The sequence below is a fragment of the Theropithecus gelada genome, chromosome 9 (assembly GCF_003255815.1).
Source record: "Theropithecus gelada isolate Dixy chromosome 9, Tgel_1.0, whole genome shotgun sequence".
In the NCBI taxonomy this organism is placed as follows: domain Eukaryota; kingdom Metazoa; phylum Chordata; class Mammalia; order Primates; family Cercopithecidae; genus Theropithecus; species Theropithecus gelada.
In genome coordinates this window covers 117,079,706-117,107,472 of record NC_037677.1, presented here as the reverse complement: position 1 = coordinate 117,107,472, position 27,767 = coordinate 117,079,706, and the positions used below count along the sequence as shown (strand labels likewise).

The 27,767-nt window shown below is 45.3% G+C and overlaps 1 protein-coding gene across 6 annotated transcripts in view; it reads right to left on the bottom strand.

Annotated features, from left to right (window-relative positions):
• The window catches only part of PLPP4 (phospholipid phosphatase 4), a 135,702-nt gene that overhangs the window by 84,593 nt on the left and 23,342 nt on the right, over nt 1-27,767 (bottom strand). For all 6 annotated transcript variants that reach the window (XM_025397095.1, XM_025397097.1, XM_025397099.1 and 3 more), the window contains one exon: nt 1,171-1,279. In XM_025397095.1, coding sequence (XP_025252880.1) covers nt 1,171-1,279 — 109 coding nt within the window. Of the gene's footprint in view, nt 1-1,170; nt 1,280-27,767 lie in introns of those variants that run through there.

Here is a 27,767-nt window from a genome sequence, read left to right as displayed (position 1 = left end):
GGATGCTGGGTGGAATTAAATTAGACCATCATTTCTTAAGCTCTCAGCAACAAGCCTGGCATATAGGCAGTGAAATGTAAAAGGTTGTGGCAATTGCCATGTGGCATTGGGGGTGGGGGGGGGGTAAAATTTATCTCAATATATTCACCAGCTCTATGGGTGCTTGCCCATTTATTCTAGAAGGAGAGAGACACAAGACACTCTCAAGAGGTTGAAGCACAGGGTGGTCTTATTAGTGGCCAACAACTGACCAGCTAAAACCAGAAAAGAGGTTAACAGAGCTATCTGGGTACCGTCATTTGGGCAGAATCAAGGCTTATCCTAAAAAGAGAGTGGACAGAAAATTCTCATCACTGGCTTCTAGTCTTCCTTTACTGTAACTCAGCATAGCCCAGACAAGCAAGTCCTTTCTCATTCTACAATATTGGGCAATGACTTGTAGAAAGTAGAAAAATTCCTCTTCAAAGCTCGTCTTAGTTTTAAAATAAAATAGGCACTAGGAATAATAGCTTCTTACCCTAAAGCCTCCTATCAACTGTTAATTCTTACACTTCAGCCCAGTTAGTTGCTTTGGCTTATTCAGGCATGTCTAGACAGGCCGAGGCAAGTCTTAGCTTATAGCTTATGCCCCTTCCTTATTTGGAAACGTTATTGCTTCTTTAAATCCTTCATAAGCAACTTTCTCTTTTCCTTTATTCTCCCTTGCCTTTACCTATTTAAGAAAGTTTTAAGCTGTTAGCCAATCAGGTATTAGTTTTGACTGTGAGGTCCAGCTCCAGCCAATGGAGACAGGACACAGTAGCAGGGACAAGCTGCATAAGGGATAAAAATTGCCTCCCTCCTTTGTTCAGGCATGTTCTCACCATTGTTCCATCTGTGATGAGCACCCTTTCTGCGGAAAGTAAACATTGTCTTGCTGAGAGAATTAAATCTATGTTCGTGTGCTATTTCTTTGTGGCACCAGGGAACAAGTATTTCTAACAGAGTCCTTCTCACATGACCAAGCAGCTCCTATCATGACAAGGAACTGGATTTTAATTTGATGGGCTGCTCACCTTCTCTTTCTCTCAGGCCACCCACTGTCTTCAGGGTTAGAAAAATAAAGATGAAAACCCATTTGGTTCATCTTTGAGAGAGCAGTCAAATAAGACATGAAATCATGGTACTTACAAACATGAGGCGGGTAGGTATGTTATCTGATTGCACCAAAGGATTTTTATAGAGCCAGATCTCTTCCGGTTGGATGACTCTCTGGAACGGATCCAAAAACTCTGTAAAACTGAAACGTAAAAAGAAAAGTACATAAAGGTTAAGCGTTCTGTTGCTGCGGGAAGTTCCCAAGGAGGCCCCCCACTGTGCACCCTCGGGGGGAGAATCCAGACTGCTGCAGAGGGGGAAAGAGACAGGCCCTGCTGTCAGTTCTCACTGGTTCAAAGGCTTGAGAAGGACTGAAAGAATCACTGAGACTTTACAGACTCTTCCATCACCACCTGCCAGCAAGGACAAATTCCAGGCATAAGGGAGTAGCTTTGTGTGTACAAAGACTCTAAGGACTTGGAGTTCCAAAGTAAACTGGAAACTGAAGTCAGAATGGGGCAAGGCCAGGGCAGCAGCATGGTCTCTTGAAAATAAAATAGGCTTGAGGTGAAACATAAGCCAGGGAGTAACTGGCACAGCTGCCTGTGTGCTGTCTTCATTGGTTGGGCAATGAAAAGCAGTCACTGCCAAGAGAAAAACTAAGAAAGGGGCAGAAATGCAGGGGTTTGCTTTTTCAGATCTCAGCCATCAGGCCACCTCCCAGCTCTCCAGCCAATCTTTACTGAGGAACTAAGTTCAGCACCACTTCAGATGCAGTTGGAGAGGGCAAAAGAAGCCAGGTCATTTGGGGCTTTGAGTGCCAGGCTAGAGGACTTTGATTTTGAGCCAAGGAGAGGTTTGGTAAAGGAGCATGGAATGGGAATTCCAATTCAAAATGGTGGCCTTGGCCATGGTGAGGATGGGACTTGGAAGAGAGAATAGAAGGCAAGGTGGGAGGTGCTGAGGTTGTGGCAGCTGTCCCTGCAAGAGAGACTAGCAGACTGGAGAGGAAATGGATGGCATGGAGAACCTGTGGGCAGGAGTGGCTGAAGCTGATTCCTAGGCTTCTGGTTTGGGTTTCTGGGAAAAGGATTCCCATGATCCAAGATGAAGAGTGCAGGGGAGCAGGAGAGGAGGAGAAGCTCAGCTTTCTCCTCCTCTAGGAAACCCTCTAGGGTGGCCAGCAGTCTTGGTTTGTCCATAACTTTTCCAGTTTTAGCACTGAAAGTCCTATATCCCAGGAAACCCCTCAGTCTTGAGCAAACCAGGACAGTTGGTCACCTAAAGCCATCCCAGTCTCCAGACAGAATCAGGAGTCCCACAGCCCCGGTTTCTATCCCAGATTTGGGACGTTGTACGAGTATGTTCTGTTTGCAGCTTCAGCTCCCCTGTGAGGGTATGAGGGCAGGAGCCACTCCAGGGCTGTCACCTCAGAGCCCAGTAGCACGGCTGGGCCACTGTAGGCACTCAGAGACCACAGAAGTTAACATCTATTTGGGACTTTGAACAGGTGACACTGAAACTATTCTCACTTTGATCAGCCTGACTCTCAATTCTATTGCGTATCTAAGAAACCTAAAATCCACCCATCTTCTGTGTCTCTCTCCCTGTCTCTCCCTCCCTGCTTCTCTTTCCCCTTCTCTCCCTGCCTCCTCTGTGACGTTTTAAGTCCTAAAAGTCTGTATATTTATGTAATTTCGAAAAGCAGTGGTACCCATGACCATTCTGCTCAGCACTGGGCCCCCAGCGCCTCTGCCTGGCACACAGGCATCTCTTGGTAGCTATTTGCTAGATGACTGAATGGACTCCTGCAGTGCCATCATCACAGAACCCAGTCAACCCTTCACCAACCCTGAACCTGGAGCACTTCTATTACAGAATCCCTACTGCATCCCCTCACTGGGGTGCAAGTCACTTCTGCTATCAGTCTTCCAAACCTCCTCTAGAGCTGCCTGGAGGAGCGCCCTCTCTGGGCATCAGAAACCTGCTCTCTGCCCCAGCTTGCCAGCTGAGCTGCTCCGTGCTGTGGAGCAAGCTGCTTCCTCTCCCAGGGCCTCTGCAATGGGGGAGGCTGAACTAAATCCGAGACTTCAATTTGAGAAGGGTCAGAACCTTCTAGAAAACACCCTACCACAGACCTAAGACTCCACGTGAACAGAGTCTGGTAATGTGGATTTTAAAACACTATGATGGGCCAGGAGTCCCCAGCATTGAACTAAATGACACCTAAGGGTCCCAGAGCCTAGGATCCAAGGACGGGACATCCTGTAATTTAACTCTTCTCATTAACAACTCTTCCACCCACTGCAGGACAGCCTCTAGAGTCAGGTCCAGCAGCGTTCAAACCCCAACTCTGGCACATGGTGAGTCATTTAACATTTTCTGAGCCTCAGTTTCTTCATCTCTAAAAGAGACACACCTTACAGAGTTGGAATGAAAGTTAAACGATGGAATATATATGTAGGGCCTGACAGAAGAGAAACAAAAACTAGAATTGTATTACTATTATCATTTTACTCTAGCCTAAAGCCGCATGTTTTTATTAGACGGTTTTCGGGCTTTGTTTGATTTTGTGACAACCTACTCCCTGCTCCCAAGTGTTTTTAAGACATAATGAAATGAAGTGAAATGAAATAAATTTTGCTTGAAGGATGTCTTTAAGAATGTGTAGTGTATCTCTGATAACCAAAGCTTCAGAATACTCCAGTTTCTGTAGCTACATAACAAATTACTTCAAAACATTTTATTTTGCTCATGAATTTGTGGATCAGGAAATTGAGAGGGGCTCATCCTCTAGGTAGTTCCCACTTAGCATCTCTCATGTGGGCACAGTCAATGGCTATCCACTGACCAGGCTGTTAGCTGGAACCCCTGCTGTTGTTTTTTGTATAACAGGACACAGTCTCTCCCCTCTTACCTCAACTTCCTATTCTGGGGGTGGGGGGAATCAGTGACACTGGAGATGACTAGTTGCTGTATTATGGATTTGAGTTTCATTTGGCTATAAAACAATCTTGTTGGGAGAAGTAGGGGGAGAGAACCTCTTCCCACACACACATTGAGACAGATCCCAACTGGTCAATGATCTTGTTTGTAAGAAAGAGATTCTGTTGGTTGAGTGCCTAAAGAGAAAGGTGATTGGCCTTCGGATCATACCAACTTAGCTAGCGTTGCTAACCAACTGTTGCAAGCTCTGAAAATAAAAGATCTCGAACCCCACCCCTCCACCCGTAGAAAAACCCTTCCTCTCCAGCACTGTGGTCTCAGGGTGGTCAGAATTATTCATAGCTACTGGCTTCCCCTACAGCAGGTATCCCAGGAGAACAAGGCAGAAGCTCAATGGCTTTTTCCAACCTAGTCTCAGAAGTTGTGTAGTGTCATCTCCAGTCAGAAGTGAATCCTAAGGTCAGTCTGGATTCCAGGGAGGGGAAATGACTCCACCCATTGACTGGGGTGTGGCAAGTTCTTACTATAGAAAAGCAGATGAATGAGGGATATGGCTGCAGCCACCTCTGAAATATACTCTGCCACCCACAGGGTGCTACTGACACTGTGATGGCCACACACTCCCACTCTGTGAGACCCCAGAACCTTGACTCCTATTTCTTCTCACACAGCCGGCCACAGGGCAATGGGACCAGGTACACCACAGAGCACCTTCCCTCCTCGTCTTGTTTGTCTTTCAGGTTTTATTATCCTCCTGGCAATTTTTCTAAAGCCTGGTGCACCCAGCATTTTGCACAATCCCTCACTCCACCCTGAGTAGCTGCAGCCAGAACCCATCTGTCAAGCAAATTATATCCTCTGGGAGCAGCAGTACTAAGAAAGATCGATGTCCCTTCTCCAGCCATGCTTCAGCCACTGGCGTCTGTCTCAAAGAACGCAGACAGTGGAGCTAATATGCAGAGGACCAAGGTCTTAATAAAGCTTAAGGATCTTAACAGGGACAGAGGAGGGCACATAGTGGAATGGAAAGTCCTGGAGAGGTTAAAGGTGTTCCCAAGAGAGAACATGCCCAGGCCTGGAAACATCCTTCCACAAGCTCTTTGGAAGTGGTTTGGAATCCAAGAAATGGGATCCCTGCTTCTAGGGAAGGTGTGAAGGTGTGGTCTCCAGCAGTGTGTTACATTGGCGGTTCCCAAACTTTAATGTATCCAGGGATCACTGGGAGGCTTGTGACTGCAGATACAGAGAGAGCAGGTTCAGAAAAGACCTTAGAGCTAGCATTTCCAGCAAGTTCCTGGGGGTGCCATGCTGCCGATTTGTAGATCAAACCTTGAGTCACAAGGGTCCAGGGCAGCAGCATCTTGTGGGATCTTGTTAAAAATGCAGAATCTCCAGCCCCACCCCAGACCCAGTAGATCAGAGTCTGCATTTAACATGATCCCCAGATAATCTTCTCCATGACTGTGGTAGAAGGTGGGTCACATCCATGTATTACATTGGTGCAAAAGTAATTGCAGTTGTTGCCTTTTTTTTTTTTTAAAGCATAGCAAAAACCCCAATTGCCTATGCACCAACCCAGTACAATCTAAATCTAAACCCACCTCACAAAGCCATTAAAATCATCTCAAGCACCACTTGTGTCATGGGGGGAGAAAAAAAATGTAGAAAACAAAATGAAAACTCAAAGGCACCGAAACCTGAAGCCATTCAGTGTAGAGGACTATAGCCCGGCCAGCCTTAGTAGCTCACAAGTGTCAGTATATTCCTGGCCAGCGTAATTACGGACGTCCTTGAGTTTTTTAAGAAAAAGTTAAAGAAATTGCAACAACTCTTTGACCACTAGAAGGTGGGTAAAACCATTTAGTTTACTTTTATTTCCAATAAATACAGAAATAAAGCCCAGAAGGCTCTGACAGACCCAAGGATGCAGAAGTCCTTTGGGGATGAGGGTCAGGCCTGTTGTTCTCACTGTGAAGGCCTTTCCCCTTCTCTGCAAAGCCTTCATTAAGAATAGAAGAGCTTTTGGGAGGCCAAGGTGGGTGGATCACATGAGGCAAAGAGTTCAAGACAAGCCTGGCCAACATGGCGAAACCCTTTCTCTACTAAAAACAAAAAATTAGCTGGGTGTAGTGGTGCGTGCCTGTAATCCCAGCTACTTGGAAGGCTGAGGCAAGAGAATTGCTTGAACCCAGGAGATGGAGGTTGCAATGAGCCAAGATCATGCCACTGCACTCCAGCCTGGGTGACACAGTGAGACTCCATCTCAAAAAAAAAAAAAGAATAGAAGAGCTCGTGTGTCTGTGTACATAACTCGGGGCCCTCTGTACTCAAATCATGTGGATAATCACACTAGTTATCCATTGCATCTCACAATATGTTTAAGAGTAGAGTAAGGCTCCTAAAACTTCATCAGGTTTGATGACCAAAAATAAACAGCCCTACGAACTCTAACAGATTACAAGGTAGCATTTATGAATCATTTCAAAGGAAAAATGCTATTTAATGAGACTGTATAGGTGCGAATGCAATATTTTCTTCATTGTTATCAATAAACTCTAGTTCAGCAGCCGTGCCAGTCTAACCTCAAAATCACAGACTTCCCCCATTACAAGCATTGATGAATCGTTAACTATTGTCAACATCATTTCACTTAATAGGGATTCAAACTAAAAATAAAATGTCTAGACTGTGCAGGTCAAATGTTACTACATTGAAAAGCAAAGTTACTACCAAAGTAAACATATTATTTTCTTTAATGATAATTTTAACTGCCCAAAGTCAGGTAAATTGTTGTTGGATTTTAATCCAAGACATACTTCTATTTCTTTGCTGTTTAAATTGGACAGTTATCTTTTTTTTTTTTCTTTTTTGAGATGGAGTCTCGCTCTGCCGCCCAGGCTGGAGTGTGGTGCTGCCATCTCGGCTCTCTGCAAGCTCCGCCTCCCAGGTTCATGCCATTCTCCTGCGTCAGCCTCCTGAGTGGCTGGGACTACAAGCACCCGCCACCACACCTGGCTAATTTTTTGTATTTGTAGTAGAGACAGGGTTTCACCATGTTAGCTAGGATGGTCTCGATCTCCTGACCTCATTATCCGCCTGCCTCGGCCTCCCAAAGTGCTGGGATTACAGGCGTGAGCCACTGCACCCAGCTGGATAGTTATCTTAATCTATTTGTATCTTAATTTCTCCTGGGCAAAGTGGGGGCAGTTTTACATATTTTCTCCTTAATTTTCTCATGATATAGTTTGAAGACCTTAAAACACATTCACTCAGTACCATAAGACAGGACAAGAAAAAAAGATTCATGACGAAAATTCAAAGATGTAATTCTAACTTTACGCCAAGCAATTTTCTCTTGTGCATTGTTCATGTGTGGTTCAGATGTTTAAAGGGGATAGAGCTTATAATTACATATACATACACACAAAATGCACACACACATACCCCACACACATAAACACACACGTGTGTGCACACACATACACACTGCCTGAAATTAAGTGAGTAGAAGGCAAACAAAAGGATGCAATTATTTAAGATGCAGGGAGAATCCACTAAAATTAACCAAAATGGAAAAGAGGTAAAGGAGGATCTGACATTGACTAAGAATGAAAAGCAAGAAGAAAACTGAAGTCGGAGTGATCTGAAAGCAAAATATAACAGAAAACCACACACCTTTCCCCTTTAAGCAAACCGTGGCTGCCAGTGGCTCTTTCACTGCTAAATCACAAAAGCACCACCTACTACCTTTTTTTGGTCACCTGAATCTTCACCTACAAGCAGCAGATGCAATTCCAGAGGCACACGTGGCATCACTGGGGGCTCTCTAGACCTTTAACCGGCTTGGCATCAAATTAGAATATGGTCCTGCCCCTAGGAGGATCCCCAGACTAGGGCTAGATGGGGCAGCATCATCTAGACTCATGACAGATAAGAACTACACTCACATATGCTCACCTGCACACACACACACACACACATACACACACTTACACATTCTCTCTCTCTCTCTCTCTCTCTCCCCCCTCCCCCTCTTCCTCTCTCTCTCTCTCTCTCTCTCTCTCTCTGTCTGTCTCATTCCCATGCTCTTGTTAGTTAATTCTGTTTCCATAGCTCAATATGACTTAAGGACCCAGGATACGTATCTTGTTACACAGAAAGGCCACAGGAGGGGACAGAGAGTGGACTATCATCTTTGCCAAAGTTTTCTTCATTCAATAAATATTTACTGAGTGTCCATGATGTGCCAAGTACTGTCCTACAACACTGGTGAATACAAATATAGTCCCAACTCTTATGGAGATTACAGATTGTATAATCTGGGTCACAACAGATCGTGGAATTGGGTGTTGAGGTTTTTCCTTGTACACATCAGAACACATGAGCTTGCCACTGCACTCTGCTTTAAGAAGATGTCTAGATTGGAGTGCCCCAGTAGTTGGTCTCATGACATAGCCTCCCACCCAGAGCCACCTGTGAGGACTCTGGTCCTCTAGGGATGTTCCAGGGTATGTATCTATCACAGTCCACATGTCAAATGTGGCAACAGGTGCAGCCCAAAGTTGGGAATCCAAAGGAATGGCTGATATTGACATCACATCAGCAGAAACAGCAAGTCCATGAGAAGGGACAGTGATGACACTGTCCCCCGGGCCTCTTCTAATTCAAAGTCAAGTGCCCAAAGCCCCAGAGGATCCCTATAAGCTTCTAAAAGATTTCATGGATTTGCCAATACTCTTAGCCCATGTGCCTGAATGACAGGCCTTTTTCAAGATAGGTTAAAACTCCAGGGGGCTTTAAAGTCAAGTACTAGGATGACAGACCTCACCATCCTTTTCCCCAACTATAAATAACACAAGATTATACTGAAATATAAACCCAATCAGATCATTAGACTTAGTCCAAATCCCTGCTTTGGTGTTTGCTGTCAGGGTGGCTTGAAAAAAGTCACTTGACCTCTCTGAAGCTACATATCTTCCTCCTGTCCCCCAAGATGCTGCCATACCTTCCAAGGCCATTGTGAACATTCTGTTCAGTAATAAGTTAGGGTCCAGCACAGCACCTAGAGCACCAAAAGCCTCCATAAACGGTGACTGTTTCTCTTACACATGTGAATATGCTGGGTGTGAGAAGGCTGCCCCACCTTCTTTAAGCCCCACCTGAGGGTAGTGAGGTTGTGTGTTGGGGAAAGGGAGCAGACAGAAGAATGGCAACAAAAGTCTGCATCATTTGGTCATTCTATGAGCAAACAATGGCCCAGAAAGTCACTTTCAACAATTGAGATCTGAAGAAAAAAAATAATAACACTTGAAGACACATGATAAACAAAAAACGTTTTCCAGGTGAGAGTCGAAAGGAAAGCATGTTTCCTTATTGCACTATTGACTTTTCCTCCCTAGTCAGCCTCTCTCGGCCAACAGGAAAAAGCTCTTATAAACAGGCATCAGATGTGGTCAGCAGAACAAGCAGGCCACTCCACTCTAGGCAGGAAAGGAGGCATATCAGGTTACTCATTAGTCCTGGGAACAAGGGGTGGGTGTGGTTATAGGGAGAACATGTTGCTGGATTATCTCTGTGAGCCTGTGGGCCAGCAAACTGCCCTCAGACAGGTCTTTACTGTGAATTGGAGTAGTTGGCTATCCCCCAAAACAAAGTTAACAATTAGAATAATAATCATAGTTAGTTATGATATTACAGACATCTTATGCCAAGCCTTTCACTTGCTGCTTTCCAACAGGACTTCATCCTCATAAGAACCCTATAAGGCAGGAATTACCATTATTCCTGTTTTAGAAATGAGGGGGCACTGAAGCTACAAGATGTCAGATGGCTTGCCTACGTCTATATGGCACAGGGTGCACTATTCCTCCGTACATGCACTGGACTTTTAAGGAAATCAAGCAACACAGTCATACACAATACACACACACAACACACACATATATGGTTTTCCCACCAGCTCGGTGTTATCTGCAATTATTTTAATAAGACACAGACTTTTCCCCAGTTAGAGATATAGAGATGTGACCTTACTCGGGAACTGCAACATGTCGATCTCTAGTCTCAGTGTGGACGACTGAGATCAGATTTTTGCAGAGCAAAGTTTGATGTTTGTTGGAAAGAAGGGAAAGAAAGAATGCACAGGGAAGGAGGTGGAAAAAGAAATGAAGACCCCAAGAAGTTGCTCCCACCAACTCTCTTGTACCTATAATCCAAAGAGGGGCTTCCTTTACAGCAGCTGATTTAATCAAATAATCCACCACTCGCCTGGATGAGGAAGAATGGCATGCAGAGACCAGCCCTGGACCAGACCAGGAACAGCTCCCGGAATTACCACCCTCTCTTGGAGATGGTTCTTCTTGCTCTGTGATAAGTCTCCCAACAGATGCAAAGACTGAGGCTTAGCAAGCATAAATGCAAACCCAAGGCAGAGCCAGGATTCATGTCCTTGTGCCCTCACTCTAAATCTCATGCCCTATTCAACTGTGAGGGCACAGATTCTGCAGGCAGCTCTCCTGGGTTGGATTTTGATTCTTTCCTTACCAGCCACGTGACCTTGGGCAAGGTGCTTCACCTCTCAGGCCTCAGTTGCCTCATCTCTGAAGTGATGCTGATAATAGCGCCTACCTCAGAGGGCTGGTGTAAGGATTAAATGAATTAGTTCACATGAAGTGCTTAGGAGGATAGGAGGATGAGTACACATAGTGAATGAATAATGAAGGTGTTAAATTTGAGCAGTGTAAAGTCTAAAATTGAGGCCCAACATTATGTCTTGTTTTGACACCTGAAACAAAAATGGATTCAAATGTCCTAACCACAAGTTCCCCTCCCTACTCTGCTTTCACAAATAAGGTCTTGTAGCCAAATAACCTTTCTTATTGACATGACCAGGCACAGTTTCTGCTTATCTCTGAATAGTGAGTCTCAGCTTCCTGCTAGCTTGTGGAATTATTCAAGTCAATTACATCCTCCTGCCATTACCAGGGACCACCCCACCCTCCTGATACACTACAAAGCCTGCCTCCCATAGTCCCTGGCTGTTCACTCTGTTCCTTGTGTCTCTGCATGGTGTGCAGTGTACTCCTCCCCTGGGCTGTGAGTATATGTGAGGAATAAGCTGCCGTTGATCTCATCTGCCCAGTGTTGAGTGTCATGTATGACCGTCCTCATAACCCTAGGGCAGGAATCCCTCCCTCGACAAAAAGGTGTATAGGAGACAATGAAAACATGTACTCTACTGCTGTACCCTCCTAAACACACTGGGGCGGGATGGGTGTGGATTGGTGAGTGGAGAGTGTGGAAATGTGTGGCCCAAGCCTGGAGATGTCATCCATCTATCCAGCTCCTAGGGCACGGAAGGCAGCGGCACTGGCAGAGAGAGGACCAGAACAGGCCGTGCGGGTGAAGCAAAGCTCCCAATGCAAAGCCTCTGCCTGCTCATGCCAACTCTTCTTCAGCTTAGAAAAATGACTCTAACTTGCATTCTTTACCTGTGGCCCCTGACACTGGAACCACTGACCCTTTCTTCTGTGCCCCCAACACAAGGAGACAGGAAGGCCATGGCAACCCACTGAGCATTCTTCCCAAACATGCATACTCTGGATCTCATGAAACCCTTAGACCCAACAGGGGAAGAGGAACAAGTCAAACACCCTCAATGAACAATTAGGTGAACCCAGGAACAAAGCTAGAATAAAGCTAAATGTTCCAGATTACAAGAGCCTAAAGAGACAAAACAACCAAAAATGAAACATATGTGCTCTGACTAAATCTTGGGTCAAAACAAACCAAAAGCTATTAAAAAGAAACATTGGGGATGATTGGAGAAATTGTGGGATTAAAGAATGAATTAGATTTTAGGTGATAGGAAGTATACTAATTTTCTTCAGTGCAGTAATGACATGGGTATGTGGAAGAATGCCTTCTTTGTAGGAGAAGCAGCTGAAACATTTAGGGGGGTTTAGGAGCCTCACGTATCAGTAGTTACTTTCAGGTAGTTCAGAAAAATGCATATATAAACAATAAATAGAGATATCCAACCAATATGATTACATGTTAACAATTGCTAAATCTAGGTAGAGTATATAGGGGATCATTCTACTCTTTCAACCTTTCTAAATATTTGGAATTTTTCAGGATAAAAATGTTGGCATAGAAAGGTCCAGAAGCAGGACCTCAAAAGTGGGGACATAGCAAGGAAGACGGTGTTGCTCTGAAAGTACAACAGCTGGCAGCCAGAGCTGCGGAGTTGAAAATCCTGCATGCTGCCCTTGCCTCTTACTCATGGTGTGACTTGGGCAAGGTATATGTCCTCTCTGAGCCCTCTTCTGTAAATGGAGATAACTGCCACTACCTCAGTGGCTGTGGGGAGGAGTAAGCAGTGTGGTAATACAGAATGGACGTGAAGAGCCAGGCTGTTCTGTGCTTATATACGTTCGCTTCCTGCCGGAGTTGTCTTCAGCAGCAACAGGGTATTCAAAACCACTTCTGCCTCATAATAAAAACAGCAAAACACATTCAAACATGCCTGCTATGGGGCATGGTGTAAACGTAAGCATATGTGGCAGCAACACAGTGTGCAGAAACCACATGTATCACCCCAGAAGTCCAAATATTTAGTGTAACTACTTTCAAACATTTCTACAGAGGGTGCCTTTCCTTTGGGAGTAAACAACAGAAGACTGAAAATGTCTTCATTGTCTGAACACAAACAGAAAATCCTGGTCCACAGAAACCTGGGTGCAGCGGCTGACAGAGCAGGATCCAGTCGAGGCCTCATAACCTGGGTCAAGCAGTTAAGTTGCCCTGCTCATCTGAAAAATGGGCAGAGCACACTGCTAGGAGGTGGTGAAGATTTGAGATAATTGTCAAGATCTCACAAGAGGCACTCAGCAACTGGCATTAATAGTAATACTAATTACCAAAACATTCTAAATGAAAAAACAAATGGTTTCCAAAAGCTTGTATACCAAATATGTGTGGACCTTATTTGGATCCTGATTCAAAGAAATTATGATTAATTTCATCAGGTATTACAATAGTAATGGGAGATCACTTGGGTATTTTTGTTTGCTTGTAAGTTTTTTGTTGTGGTTCTTATAGATTAAAATTCCATATCAAAGTGTTTACAGACAGGATGCCATATCCAGGATCTGCTTTAATAGACTTCACCAAAAAAGGGAGAAAGAGAAGCAGATAAAACAAAAGTGCTGATAATTAGTGGAGGGTATTTAAAAATTTTCACATCAAAAAGTTCCGTAAAACAACTGTGCCCATTGGCCATTGAGATGCTACAAAATTAGGTGTTTTATCAACTAAAGCAACAGCCTATTATTGGGAAATGTTTAGCTTCATCTAGATTTCAGTGAAGACAATGGGAAGAGTACTGAGAAAAATTACAAAGTAAAAGGAAGGGCAGGATAAGAAATATCAGAAACAGAAGGAAAGAGAAGCTGGAAAGAGGTTGGGTCAATCACAAAATGAGCCACTTTCAAAAGCCTCAGGTTTTAAAGATGCTGGGAGCCCTCTCCCTGGCTCAGATGTGGCCCTGCATGCCTCCAAAAGCAGCTGCTTAATAACTTTGAGCGATGAGGTACTGGTGAAAGTGAGCATCACAGTGGCAGGTGACTTGAGGCAGAACCAGACCAGTGAGGTTATGACTCAGGGAAACCTGCAGAATTCACCTCCTACTGGCTTCCTGGGCATCCCAGAGCCCAGATCCGCCTTAGCACAAGCCAGGTCCCCTCACCCAGCAGGGCCAGCAGCCCAGAGACCTCCAGAACTCATCTCCTCTCTTGGCCAAATAAATTTCCCAATGGGAAATGATGTTTGGTGCACGGACCACTTGGCTGTACCTGAGCCACAGGCAAATGAAGACACATGGAAAGACATAGAAAGACATACCTAGCAAAGGAGGGACAGGGGAGAGTGTATATTTCCTTGCTATGAGATCTCAGTCTCCAACTAATCTTTAACTCTAAAATACCTAGTAAAGTGTTCATTCCCAGATTAAATAGGAGTGTTTAGGAATTTAGCCAGAGCCTAAAGTACTGTGGGACAGCCTATGCATACCCTGCACCAGGACACAACAAGACTCTAGGATATGACCCTGAGCAAAGATAGGGGCTCAAGGACAGGAAAGAATGCTACTCATCACTCAGGAGAAAACAGTGAAAAATAGAAGTTAGTCTGAAGGTGCTTTTGAGCTGCCATTTTCATTAAAACACAATATACAGAGAGCACGTTTTCCTAAATACGGCCTGAGAGCTGTCTTTAAGATTTTCCATCCTTGTAATGTCATCTGAATTCCTCTGGCTCCAGCGAGCAGCAGCACAGGTGGCATCAGGCCTTTCTGCTGCTCCCTCGAGATCTCGCCCGAGTCCTTGGCAGAAATCAGCACAATCCTGACCTGACACCCCTGACCATTTCTCTGACCTACTGTTCCCCCATGGAGGAACAAGGCTGTGTTCTAGAATGGTCTGGCAGGTGAGAGGAATCAGATGTGTAAGATGAAACAGCCACAAATACAGTCCATGATTAGAGGAGAGGCTGAGGGCAGGCATCCAGGACAGGGTTGCAAACACATGAGCATTCAATGAGGCTCTGGAATGCAGCTTCCCGCAGCATGTTCACCCGCTCGGTGGTTGAGCTCTGGAGAACGCGGGAGCTTCCTTCCACCCTGAGGAATGGTAGGGGCTGTGGTTTTTAAGCAGAGAAGGAGCCCTCATTTTTGCCCCAAAAGTTTTTGCTCATGGTGGATATCGGTAGATGTTTTCATGGCCACCTGTACTGCAAACTCTGAACTTCTCAATTCAAATGCAAATGGAGGCATCTCACCCACGTGGCCTATAGAACTGGTCTTGACTTTGGACAGCTGGAGACATCTCCAAGGTGGTGTCTCTGTCCCCACCAGCGGCCACTGCCTGAGTCAAGGACCAGGAATGGCTGCCCGTTTGGTACAACTGGGCTTTATGATTGAGGGTGAGCTGCTCACTTTGAGTCTCCCGCAGAAGAGGAGAGAGGATAACCAGGTCATCATCATCATCATTACTACTGCAAAGATTCAGTGCCCCCAGGCAGAATGGAGGGGTCACAGCAGAACACCAGCTCCACGAGGGCAGCAGGCATTCTTGTGTGCTTGTGATCTGAGCTGTATCCCCAACACTTAGAATAGTGCCTGGCATGCAGTAGGTGCTCAATAAATATTTGTTAAATCAATGACTGAACAAATAAATCCATGTCAGCTGTTCCAATAAAGACCCAAGCCTCTGCCACATGGAATCTTTAATCGGAAGCTGGCAGCTGGCAGCCTGAACTAATTGCAGCCTGCTGCATATTTGGTTTGAGCTGCTCCATGTTAAAAAAAAAAATTTTTTTTTTAAATGTAACTCATGGCCAATATTTTAAAAACAGGAGCTCTTACATTACCATCTGAATTTCTGGCTTCTGATGAAGCATTTGATCTGGCAACCTTGAGTCTGCATCTCCCCGTGGCAGCACTCAGTCCAAAAAACTAAGAAGCAGCTGCCCACCTTGGACAAGGCAAATGCTCACCCCAAGGTCTTCCCCATCCAGACTGCCCACCCATGTGTTTGTGGCCCACTCCTACCCCAGTTGTGCAGTGTGACCCTGTGCTCACACCACCTCTCACGGCTGCTCAGACTGGCTGCTAGCTGGTCTGGGGAGTGGTGGGTATTTAACAGTCACCAGGGCCCCTCAGTCCCACTCTCTGAAGTCTGCTCCCCTGTGAACAAATGCATGTCTATTCTCAGGGAGCCTGGCCTTTGCTGGGTACTCATTCGCCAAGTGGTTCATTAAGACGAAGTGGTCCACAGCATTTGTGTGGTCAGAGTGTCCCTGTCCACCACCACTATCACCACCAATTATCCAATGAAAGATCAACTTGCAGACCTTGCATTCTTCATCATCTATCCCAGCTGATGGAGCTATATCAGCCCTGCTGCACTCACTGAGAACTGGGTTTGATACATCACAGACTGCCTGAACTGCTCCTTATTCATGCAGTACATGAGACGTCATCTTCAGAGGCACCTAGAGGGAGAAAAGGAAGTAGGGAGGCAGGGAAGGATCAGGTGATCAATTTACTGAGTGCTTCCTACTTGCCAGGAAGCTGCTAGACACTTCTTACATCTTGTCTCAGTCCTTACAAGTGAAAAGTAGGCACTGTTATCTCCATTTTCCAGAGAGGGAAGCTGAGTCTCAAAGAGGTTTCTTGCCCTGCCCAAAGTCATTCCGCTAACAAGCATCAAAACTGGAACTTAGACTTCTAACAACAATCCTGGGCTATTTCCATTACAACCATTTTTGAAAATGTGGGGCAAGAGCACACTGAGGTGGGGGTGGGACGATGGGTGGGCTGAAGACAACAGCTTGACTCGGTGTGTGGTGGGAGGACCCAGAGCCTGCCCAAGTAGTGTGGGATACAAGCTGGAGCTAGTTAGCAGCATGTTGGACTAGAAATCAAAATAACTAACTAGCAGTGACTCGACCACTGATTACAACTGTAGGAGCCTCTTGCCCCTCAGTGTTGCTACTTCTTTGTTGGTAAAATGGAAATTCATCCACCTACTCTTCTTTCATGTATTTGCAGTATGGCAAGATAGTTAAATGAAATGAAAAGCATGAATTCTGAAATATGCTTCCTAGGATTTGACCTTAGCCAATCACTTTACTTCTGTGTGCCTCACTTTCCTCACCTGTAAAAGGCTTATTATACATGCAATGACTGGCACATAGTAAGCAGGTTTAATAAATGTTAGCTTTCAGTCATCATTCATTCATTCATTCACTCACTCATTCATTCAGCACATATTGACATTCCACCCACATGGCAGAACTGTTTTAGGGCTTCAAATAAGATAATAAATGTGAAAATGCTTTATAAACCACTCAAGGGGGGCTGGCATTGACTCTGGGCTCCTGGCACTGCCCTTCTGTTCTTTGATCACTCTCCCTGCTCATTCTTTTCCCCAAGCTCCTCTTCCCTCCATCCACGCCCTTCCTGAATAATGTCATCCTACAAGGCCATCTAGGGATATGGTCCTTCTCCAGTGGGGACCACATCTGCTCTCAGGGAGCCCCTGACTTCTGGAGCCTTTTCTCATCATGGTCTCCATCCCTTAGTTCCCCTGCCATCTCCTGTCTTGGATTTCCAGGTGCCTCTGGGTTGAGAGCTTTGGGTTTCCTGCTGGCATGGGAAACGGTCAAGGACCAGGTAAGAAGCAGCCACCAACTCTGGAAGCCAGGACATTCACGTTCTATTCTTGGCTTAGCTGCTAAAACAATCTGAGTAAATCATTTACAGTTCTCTCTCTTTCTCTGTTCCTCATTTTTCTCATTAAGGAACTGGACTAGATGACTTTAGAGTTTTTTTTCTGTCCAAATGCTATGAATCTCCCTCCCAAACAATGGAGAAACCAAAAGTTTCAGCACCCCTTCTATATTCCAGGTGCTGAATTATACACTTAACATTCATTATTTCATTCACACTTACCATGACCCTATAAGGTTATCTTGTCTATTAAAAAACTGATTTAAAGGTCAAGTAATACTGATAAAAGGAAGCTAATAGTAAGCTGAGAAATAAATGAAACGTTGCTTCTCTGACTTAAATGATTTCCCAAAGTCCTTTAACTTGTGATTTTGTAAGTGGCATCAACATGTCTTAAAATGAATCAGTTATCTGTGCAATTGACAATGTTACCAATCAGAACAATCCCACTGTAAAATACCAAAGGTTCACCTAAATCACTACACACCACATCAGCGGAAGAGCTGCCCTCCCGCCTGGATGTGTAATAGCTTTGTTTAAAAGCGTAACAATAAAACTCCCTATTCTCACTGAAATACAAAAATCCAGAGCAGAAGAGTTACTCTCACCATTCTCAATGTGTTGGCAGATCTGCTAGACTTATAAGGGAGACTTCTCTGGAACCTGCAGTTGTGATTGTAAGGTCTTAATTGGCTTTTGAGATTTTGCACAGCACAGCAAGTGTGGATAACAAGTTTGGGAAAGAGTGTAATCAAGTTAGTTTAGTTTATCCACTATCATCTGTCCCATCTTCCCCCTTGTTATCTCATTCTGCAATTACTTGCATGGAAAATGTTTCTGTAATGGAGACAGTGAAGGAAAAGTCAGCAAACCCCTTCTGAATCCCACAGTAAGCAAGGACTCATGTCTGTCCATACACCTAGGACCCCTGCAGGAGGCAGCCCACGTGGGCTGACCTTAAGGTGGGCAAGGTAGGTAAGAGGTAAAAGCCCAGGGAGTCTCCGCTCCAAGGCTAACAAGCTCGTCACACCATGCATTCACTTGGAAGCTAACTGTTACCAGACCCCAAGAGAGGACTTGTGCCTGTCTGGTCAAGGAGTGGACACCACTGACCAACACCACATACATCCCAAAGGAAGCCAGTAAGCAACGGCAAAAACGTCTGTCAATGTTCTTTACTGACTCTGACACCTGAAACCACATTCTCCTCCCTATAGCAGTAGTAATTTAAAACAATAATATAATGTATAACAGCTGGCATTTATGTGTCACACGTAGTTCTGAGCAGTTTCAATGTATTCCACGTCTTTTCAACCTCACAACCACTATGAATGATGTACTAGTATTAAGCCCATTTTACAGCAGGTCAAACTGAGGCTTTCAGGCACCACACAGTATTAGTGCAGCCAAACTTCAGAGCCACACCTGAGTGACTCCAGAGCCCATGTTCATACTAGCTAATTGGTATTGCCTCATCTAGGGGACGGTGGACATGGAGGCGGAGGCAGGGCGAGTCCATGTCTCCCATCAAAAGCAGATCTTTCAAAGGAGCATTTGAGGAGGAAAAAAAAAAAAAAACTTAAAAGAAGTAGGAGGAAAACCTCTCACAGATGGAGGTTGATGGAGCTGTCCCGATTTAAGACTGTTGGCAACACTAGTAAGATTGATGGTGGGCATGATAAATCCACAGAAGCAGGCCCTGGCCTCAACCCGGACACCAGGTGCCACACTGCACGACTGTGGGATTGGCATCTGTGTTTCTAAATCTTGGTTTCTCCATGTATAAGATGAGAGGCCTGCTTGGCTGGTTTTCAAGCAGCATCCTTCATTCAGTTTTAGGGTTTGGGAGCTTCTAACTTGAGACCAGAGCAGAGCAAGAATATTGTGCAGCAGTGGGTGTCCCCCCCGGCTGCTTACTAGGCTCGATCATTGAGCTTTTAAAAACGTCACTGCCCCTGCCTCACCCTAGGCTAACTAATACAAATCTCAGGGCAGCCAGCGTGGGGCAGGCCTACTGTTGCAGTCACCTTACAAGGAGAGATGGGCAAGCAGCAACTCAGGAGGTGAACAGTTCACATCACTGTATTCTTTTTGCTTTTCTTGTTCTTTTCTTTTATTTCAATTTTCTTTTTGATTTTTGTCTCTACCTCATTTATTTCCCTGCTGAATGAATCAATAATGGTTCTTTTGTAAAAATCTGGCAAGAAATTCACAGTATCCAGCATCAAAAACCATGTGCATGTTTTGAGTTCCACTTAGGAACCCTTCTACTTAACAGGGATTCCCCTTCTGAAGGAGGTGCTACTTGGTGAGAGCTACGGCAGCAGGCAGTGTTCTTTCTGTATGGCTTGCCCTCACTTTAGGCTGGCCTGGGCTGGAAGTAGGTCTATAGGCCTTGGAGGCCACTCCTAGTGGGCCATATCAAGACTGGGGTTTGGGTATGGAAAAGAGAGACAAAGGGGTCCCCTCTAGTCCTAATGCAGAGGCTCAGCTCCTGAGCAGGTGCAAAGAGTTTAGCAAATGTTTGTTGAGCTCAAAGCCTGTGCCAGGCACTTGGTCCCAGAGTGAATAAGGCACAGTCCCTGCCTTCAGGGAGCTCTAGGGGGAAGGCACAGGTTTGGAAACAGATGGTATAAGTTTCCTATTGCTGCTGTAACAAACGACTACAAACACAGTGACTTTATATAACACAAGTTCTGGAAGTCAAAAGTCTCATGCAGATCTCCCTGGGCTAAAGTCAAGGTGCTAGCAAGGCTGCATTCCTTTCCAGAAGCTCTAGAAGAGAATCTACTTCCTTGCCTTTTCCAGCATCTAGAGGCTGCCCTCATTCCTTGCTTTGTGGCCCCTTCATCTTCAAAGCTAGCAATGGCAGGTTGAGTCCTGCACACATTGCATCTCTCTGACCCCCTCTTCTGCCTCTTCTTTTCATCTTTTAAGGACTCATATGATTACACTGGGCCTACCAGGTAATCCAGAATAATCCCTCTAACTCAAGATCATCTGAATAGAACCTTAATTATATCTGTAACCTTAATTCCCTTGGCCGTGTAAGGTTATATGTTCACAGGCTCCAGGAATGAGGATGTGGACATCCCTGGGGAAACATTATTCTTCCATTTTTATGGTTTGAATGTGTCCCCCAAAGTTCATGTGTTGGTCCCCAGTGCAACAGTATTAAGAGGTGATCCCCATTGCAACAAACTTGATCCCTAATGCAACATATTAAGACATGGGAACTTTAAGAGGTAATTAGGCCATGAAGGCTTTGCCCCATTGAATGAATTAATGCCATTATTGCAGGAATGGGTTCCTTATAAAAGCACAAATTTACCCCCTTTTACCCTCTTTCACATTCTCTTGCCCTCTCACCTTCTGCCATGGGATGGTGCAGCCTGAAGACCCTCACCAGATGCTGGCACCTTGATCTTCGACTTCCTAATCTCCAGAAACATGTACCAATAAATTTCTGTTTATTATGAATTATCCAATTTCAGGTATTCTGTTATAGCAGCATAAAACAGACTAAGACAGCCATACACTGACCATTTGTGGTGATTGACCATTTGCAATGATATACTATTAGGTAAAAGGGAAGAATATAGCAGATCCTGTGCTCTCCCTTTCGTTAATGTTGTTATTGTTTATATAACATGCACATGTGCAAAGAAAAAAAAAACAGACAAAAAGAAAATCCCCAAAATGTTAACAATGGTAACATCCGCTCACTTACTAGCACATCACATTTGAAATTTCCTGTAGCACTTATACAGATACTTGCTCATTGCTGGTCATCCCCACCAGCCTGGAAGCTCCATGACTGCAGAGCCCTCATCTGTCTCTCTCTCCCCCTGTGTTAGTCCATCTTGTGTTGCTATAGAGAAATACCTGAGGCTGCATAATTTATAAAGAAAAAAGGTTTATTTTGCTCAAAATTCTGATGGCTGGAAAGTTTAAGATTGGGCATCTGCATCTGCTGAGGGTCTCAGGCTGCTTAACTCATGGCAGAAGGCCCAGGGGAGTTCCGCGTGCGGAGATCACATGGCCAGAAAGAAAGTAAGAGAGAGCAGGGAGGTGTCAGGCTCTTTTTAACAACTAGCTGTCATGGGAATTAATAGAGTGAGAACTCACCCCACCTCCCAGGAGGGCACTGATCTACTCTTAAGGGATCCAATCCCTTGACCCAAACACCTTCCATTAGGCCCCGCCTCCAACAGTGGTGATCAAATTTCAACATGAAGTTTGGACGAGTCAAATATTCAAATCACAGAATCTTCTATTCCAGGGCTCCATCACTGGAGGGATTCGAGGCCCATGGTGGCGACCACAGTGGAATGCCCAAAGACTTAGTGTATGCCTGGGACATTCTAAGTGCTTTACACTCATTAACTTCATTAACTCACTCAGTTCTCACAAGACCCCTAAGAGAATGTATTAATCAGCATTCTCTAGAGGGACAGAACTAATAGGATAGATGCATATATGAAGAAGAGTTTATTCAGGAGAATTGACTTACACCATCACAAGGTAAAGTCCCATGATAGGCCGTCTGCAAGTTGAGGAGCAAGGAAGCCAGTGGTGGATCAGCCAGAGTTCCAAAACCTCAAAAGTAGGGAAGCCGACAGTGCAAACTTCAGTCTGTGGCCAAGTGTCTGAGAGCCCCTGGCAAACCACTGGTGTAGGTCTAAGAACCCAAAATCTGAAGAACTTGCAGTCTGATGTTCAAGGGCAGGCAGCATTCAGCATGGGAGAAAGATGAAGACCAGAAGACTCATCAAGTCAAGTCCTTCCACGTTCTTCTGTCTGCTTTATTCTAGTCACACTAACAGCTGATTAGATGGTGCCCACCCAGACTGAGGGTGGGTCTGCCCCTCCAGTCCACTGACTCAAATGCTAATCTTCTTTGGCAACACCTTCACAGACACACCCAGGAACAATACTTGCATCCTTCAATCCAATCAAGTTGACACTCCGTATTAACTATCACAAGGGGCAATGTTACTACATTCCACAATTTGCCCTTTAGCAAACTACTCTAGCCCAACTGTCCCAAAGGCACCCTCAGAGCCCTCAAAAGAGTAATTTGGCCTACTCACCTGCTTCTCCTAATAGAGGCCAGTACCGAAGCCATGTTCTGTTTCCAAATAATAATTCCCAATGTATTCTAATTCTGACCTGCATAAAGACTCTTCTCAGAGATATTACAGATGAGAATGAAATCTGCAGAAACCCACCCCATACCACTTGGCAGTGATACGACACAGAGTGGTGTGAAGGAGCAGGGCTAAGTCTCCAGGCTGGATGGAGCGTGGAAAACAAGAGAGTGATTTGGGTGAGAAGAGAGGGAGTGGGGGTCTACACCAGCCCAGCACAATGGAAGGTGCAAGGACTCTGGAGCCATGTGAATCAGGGTTAGAATCATGGCTCTGCCACTTGGAGGTGGAATCCTGGGCATATCACTTGCCCACCCTGAGTCTTAGTTGGAACCATGGTCTCTGCCTCCAAGGGTTGAACAGTGAGGACTTCAGGACATGCACAAGCCAGCTGGATACAAGCCCTGGAATCTACTTTCCAATCAATCAATGTTGCTATTGTCCTCATTACTCTCTCACTCTATTCCAGTCACACTGGCCTCCCTGAGGTTCCTTGAACTTGCCAAGCATGCTTCAATGTCAGGAATTTTGATTTGCTGTTCCCTCTACCTGGAATGCTCTTCTCCAGACACCTGCATGGCTTGCTCCTCATTTCCTTCAGGTCTCTGATTAAATAGCATCTTATCAGACAGATTTACTATGACATTTCTATATAACATAGCAAAACCTACCCAAACTAGCCATTCCTGTCCTTTACACCCTTAATTTTTTTTATCATTCATCAACATCCAACACGCAATATCTCCCCTTGCATACTTATTCATAGTCTTCCTCACCAGATTAGAAATATGAGCTCCAAGAGGGCAAGAACTTTACCTGTTTTGTTCACTGCTGTATAACTAGAGTCTAGAATTCTGCCTGGTGTCTAACAGGTGTTCAAAGAAATGTTTTGAGTAAATCAATGATCCCTCTCTATAATTTCAAAGAGAAGAAAACTCACATACACTTACTGGAAAGCCATGCATAGGCAGGATGACCAAGGGTGGGGAAGCCAGCAGACTGGCAGGGCAGCCTGAGGCCAGGAAAGTTTGACAATTTGATTCTTTTTCCTCTGCTCTGATATCTCACTACTAGGCAGGGAAAGCTCTGTCAGTTACCTACACTGTGTGGAAATTGTAAGTCAACTGTTTTTTGTGGAAATGTTCAGCTTATCTGGACAACAGATTTCTAACCACCTTAAACCCAAGCTGCACAGCTGAGAACCTCAAAGCAGATGGGAATTACGACCATCTTTGTCAGTTGGGCTCCCGTGTCAAGTGCTTTACAGAACTGGAGATTAATTCTACATTTTACAGCTGAGGTTCAGGGAGGTTAAGTGGTTGAACTGTAGTCATGCAGCCAGTAAGTGGCAACAGGAACCCAAGTCCATGGCTGTCTTTCAATCTGTGAGTTTCTCCAGTCACTCCATGCTGCCTCAGGGTCCACCAGAGAATAATGTCTGTGTGTTAACCATGCAGACAAGGTTGGCTGTTTGCTGTCTCTGGGGTGGCAGGAACTTTTCAGAGTGGGACATACACTGAGGCAGTCAAGGGTCAGCTGCTGACCCACAAACATCAACAGAGGAGCCAGGAGAAGACTCCATGAGACAGACACCAAGTCTGCAGCTACTAACAACAACAACAAAAAAAGTCTACACACATCAGACACTGAAGTGTTACTGTATTAGTCTATTGCCACACTGCTGATAAAGACATACCCAAGGCTGGGCAATTTACAAAAGAAAGAGGTTTAATGGACCTACAGTTCCAAGTGGCTGGAGAGACCTCACAATCATGGCATGAGGCAAGGAGGACAAGTCACTCACATTTCAAAACCAAATCATGCCTTCCCAACAGTACCCAAAAGTCTTGACTCATTTCAGCATTAACTCAAAAGTCCACAGTCCAACATCTCATATAAGACAAGGCAAGTCCCTTCCACCTATGAGCCTGTAAAATTAAAAGTAAGTTAGTTACTTCCTACATACAATGGGGGTACAGGCTTTGGGTAAATACAGCCATTCCAAATGGGGGAAATTGGCCAAAACAAAGGAGCTAAGGCCCCAGACAAGTCTGAAATCCAGCAGGGCAGTCAAATCTTAAAGCTCCAAAATGATCTCTTTTGACTGCATGTCTCACATCCAGGTCACACTGATGCAAGAGGTAGATTCCCATGGTCTTCAGCAGCTCCACCTCTGTGGCTTTGCAGGGTACAGCCTCCCTCCGGGCTGCTTTCATGGGCTGGCATTGAGTGTCTGCAGCTTTTCCAGGTGCACGGTGCAAGCTGTCAGTGGATCTACCATTCTGGGGTCTGGAGGAATGTGGCTGTCTTCTCACAGCTCCACTAGGTGGTGCCCCAGTAGGGGCTCTGTGTGGGGTCTCTGGCCCCACATTTCCCTTCTGTACTGCCTGAGCAGAGGTTCTTCATGAGGGTGCCACCCCTGTGGCAAACTTCTGCCTGGACATCCAGGTATTTCCATACCTCCTCTGAAATCTAGGCAGAGCTTCCCAAGCCCCAATTCTTAACTTCTATGCACTGGCAGGCTCAACATCACTTGAAAGCTGCCAAAGCTTGGGGCTTGCACCCTCTGAAGTCATGGCCCAAGCTCTATGTTCACCCCTTTTGGCCATGGCTGGAGCAGCTGGAATGCAGGGCACCAAGTCCCTAGGCTGCATACAGCACAGGGACCCTGGGCCTGACCCACGAAATCACTTTTTCCTCCTAGGCCTCCGGGCCTCTGATGGGAGGGCCAACCATGAAGACCTCTAACATGCCCTGGGGGTATTTTCCCTATTGTCTTGGGGATTAACATTTGGCTTCTTTTTACTTATGCAAATTTCTACAGCCAGCTTGACTTTCTCCTCAGGAAATGGGATTTTTCTTTTCAATTTCATTGTCAGGCTGCAAATTTTCCAACCTTTCATGCTCTGCTTCCCTTATAAAACTGAATGTCTTTAATAGCACCCAAATCACCCCTTGAATTTTTGCTGCTTAGGAATTTCTTCCGCCATGTGCCCTAAATCATCTCCTTTGAGTTCAAAGTTCCACAAATCACTAGGGCAGGGGCAAAATGCCTCCAGTCTGTTTGCTAAAACTTAAGAAGAGTCATCTTTGCTCCAGTTCCCAACAAGTTTCTCATCTCCACCTGAGACCACCTCAGCCTGAATTTTATAGTCAATATCATTATCAGTATTTTGGTCAAAGCCATTCAACAAGCCTCTAGGGAGTTCCAAACTTCCCCACATTTTCCTGTCTTCTTCTGAGCCCTCAAACTGTTCCAATCTCTGCCTATTACCCAGTTCCAAAGTCGCTTCCACATTTTCAGGTGTCTTTTCAGCAGCACCCCACTCTGCCGGTACCAATTTACTGTACTGGTCTGTTTTCACACTGCTGACAAAGACATACACAAGACCAGAAAATTTACAAAAGAAAGAAGCTTAATGGGCTTACAGTTCCATGTGGCTGGGAAGGCCTGACAATCATGGTGGAAGGCAAGGAGAAGCAAGTCATGTCTTAACATGGATAGCAGCAGGCAAAGAGAGAGCTTGTGCAGGGAAACTCTCCCTTATAGAACCATCAGATCTTGTGAGACTTATTTACTATCATGAGAAGAGCACAAGAAAGACCTGCCCCCATGATTTTATTACCTCCCACCAGGCCTCTCCCACAACACATGGGAATTCAAAATGAGATTTGGGTGGGGACACAGCCAAACCATATCAGTTGCTAAACAGCAGCACAGTAGAATCTCAGCATCAGATGCCCTCAGAGTGGGATCAAGCTTCAGTTATCAGCTCCTTACTGGCCAGGAAACTTTGATCATGGTTTTTGTTTCCTTGTCTCCCCCACTGAGGTCACAGAGCACCAGACACCTTTCAGGGAGGCTGTAAGGACCCAGTTGTATAAAGCATCTAATGCCCAGGGAGCTTCCAGGAAGAGGTAGCTGTTGACATTGTTGCTGCCATTATCATATTTCAACTCTTCCACTTCCAATTTAAAAATCCTCTCCATAATTCAACATTTGCAGTGAATGGATGATTCCTACCAAGCAAGCAGTCCATAGATGGTTGGAGCTACAATGGTTTTAAACCCTTTCCATTCTAGGAACTGAGTTATCCCTTCTGCCTGATGTCCCCTGTGCTGCTCTGAAGCCCCTCAAAATAGTCCACACCCTTCATCCTTGACAGCCTGCACATGGTACAGTCCTCACCACGTCCTTTCGTGTTCTGGTTAGGCACCTGCAGTTCCACCATGTGCTTTCCATAGCACAAGGGCTAGAAAGCTGCCACTCCTGGATGGCCTACAGAGGTACAAGATCCAACAGTGTGGGGCCTAGACTCCATCCCACGCTCCAGGAATGTATGCCACCAACCAAAGTGTCCACTGGGATCTGTCTGTGCCAGTCACTGTGTCACAGCTTAGGGTGGGGCATCTCACAGGCAGACACAGACCCTGCCCGCCAGGAGTCCTTAATCCAAAGGGAAGATGTACAATCAGACAGACAGTGGTTACATGGTTTGGTGAGCACCCTGATGGGGAAGATGGGGTACTGTCAGAGTGCTTGGAAGAAGAGCATAACTTACTCTGCCTTGAGACTTAGGGAAAGCTCCTCAGAATAAGTAGAGCCCAACTTGGGCCTGAAAATCAAATGGGTTGGGTGAGGAAGCAGAGGACAGTGGGGAGAGTGTTGTTGTAGCAAGAAAGGAAAGATGAGGGGGCAGGAGCAGTGTTGGGGGCAGATTAGCACCCTTTAGGTCTATGTGCCCTACTGCTGTTAATAGTATAGAAGGAAGAAGTGTTCTTAAAAATCAACATTTAGGAAACCCAGGACCTTACTAACCCCACAAACTGCCTTGGCTCTCTCCCATCGTTGGCGGCTGCTGCCAGCTGTGCTGAAGTGAGCTGCCGGCTGCATGTGTAATCCTGTTAGGATTTACCTTGTTAGTTTCAGACGCATCCTCTCTGTCAAGATTTTTATGAATCCTGATTCTATTATTCGATATATTAGCTTTGCATCTCAGTCTTCTGTCATTCGCAAATTTGATAAGACTGCCCTCTATGTCTTTATCCAAGTTGCTGATCAAAACCTCGGACAGAGGAGGTCAGATTCAGGGTCCTGAGGCATGGCCCTGGACAGCCTCCCCACCCTTGCCCCAGATGCACATCCACAGCCAATAATCCTTGGATACACTCCTTGTTCAGCCTCTAACTACTGGATTCATCAGAAGACGTTCTGCTATTGTACTCAAGGGGGCAACACACTCAGTAACAAGAATGGTAAAACCTCATGCACTAGGAACTCAACTACCAAAACTGTCCCTCTC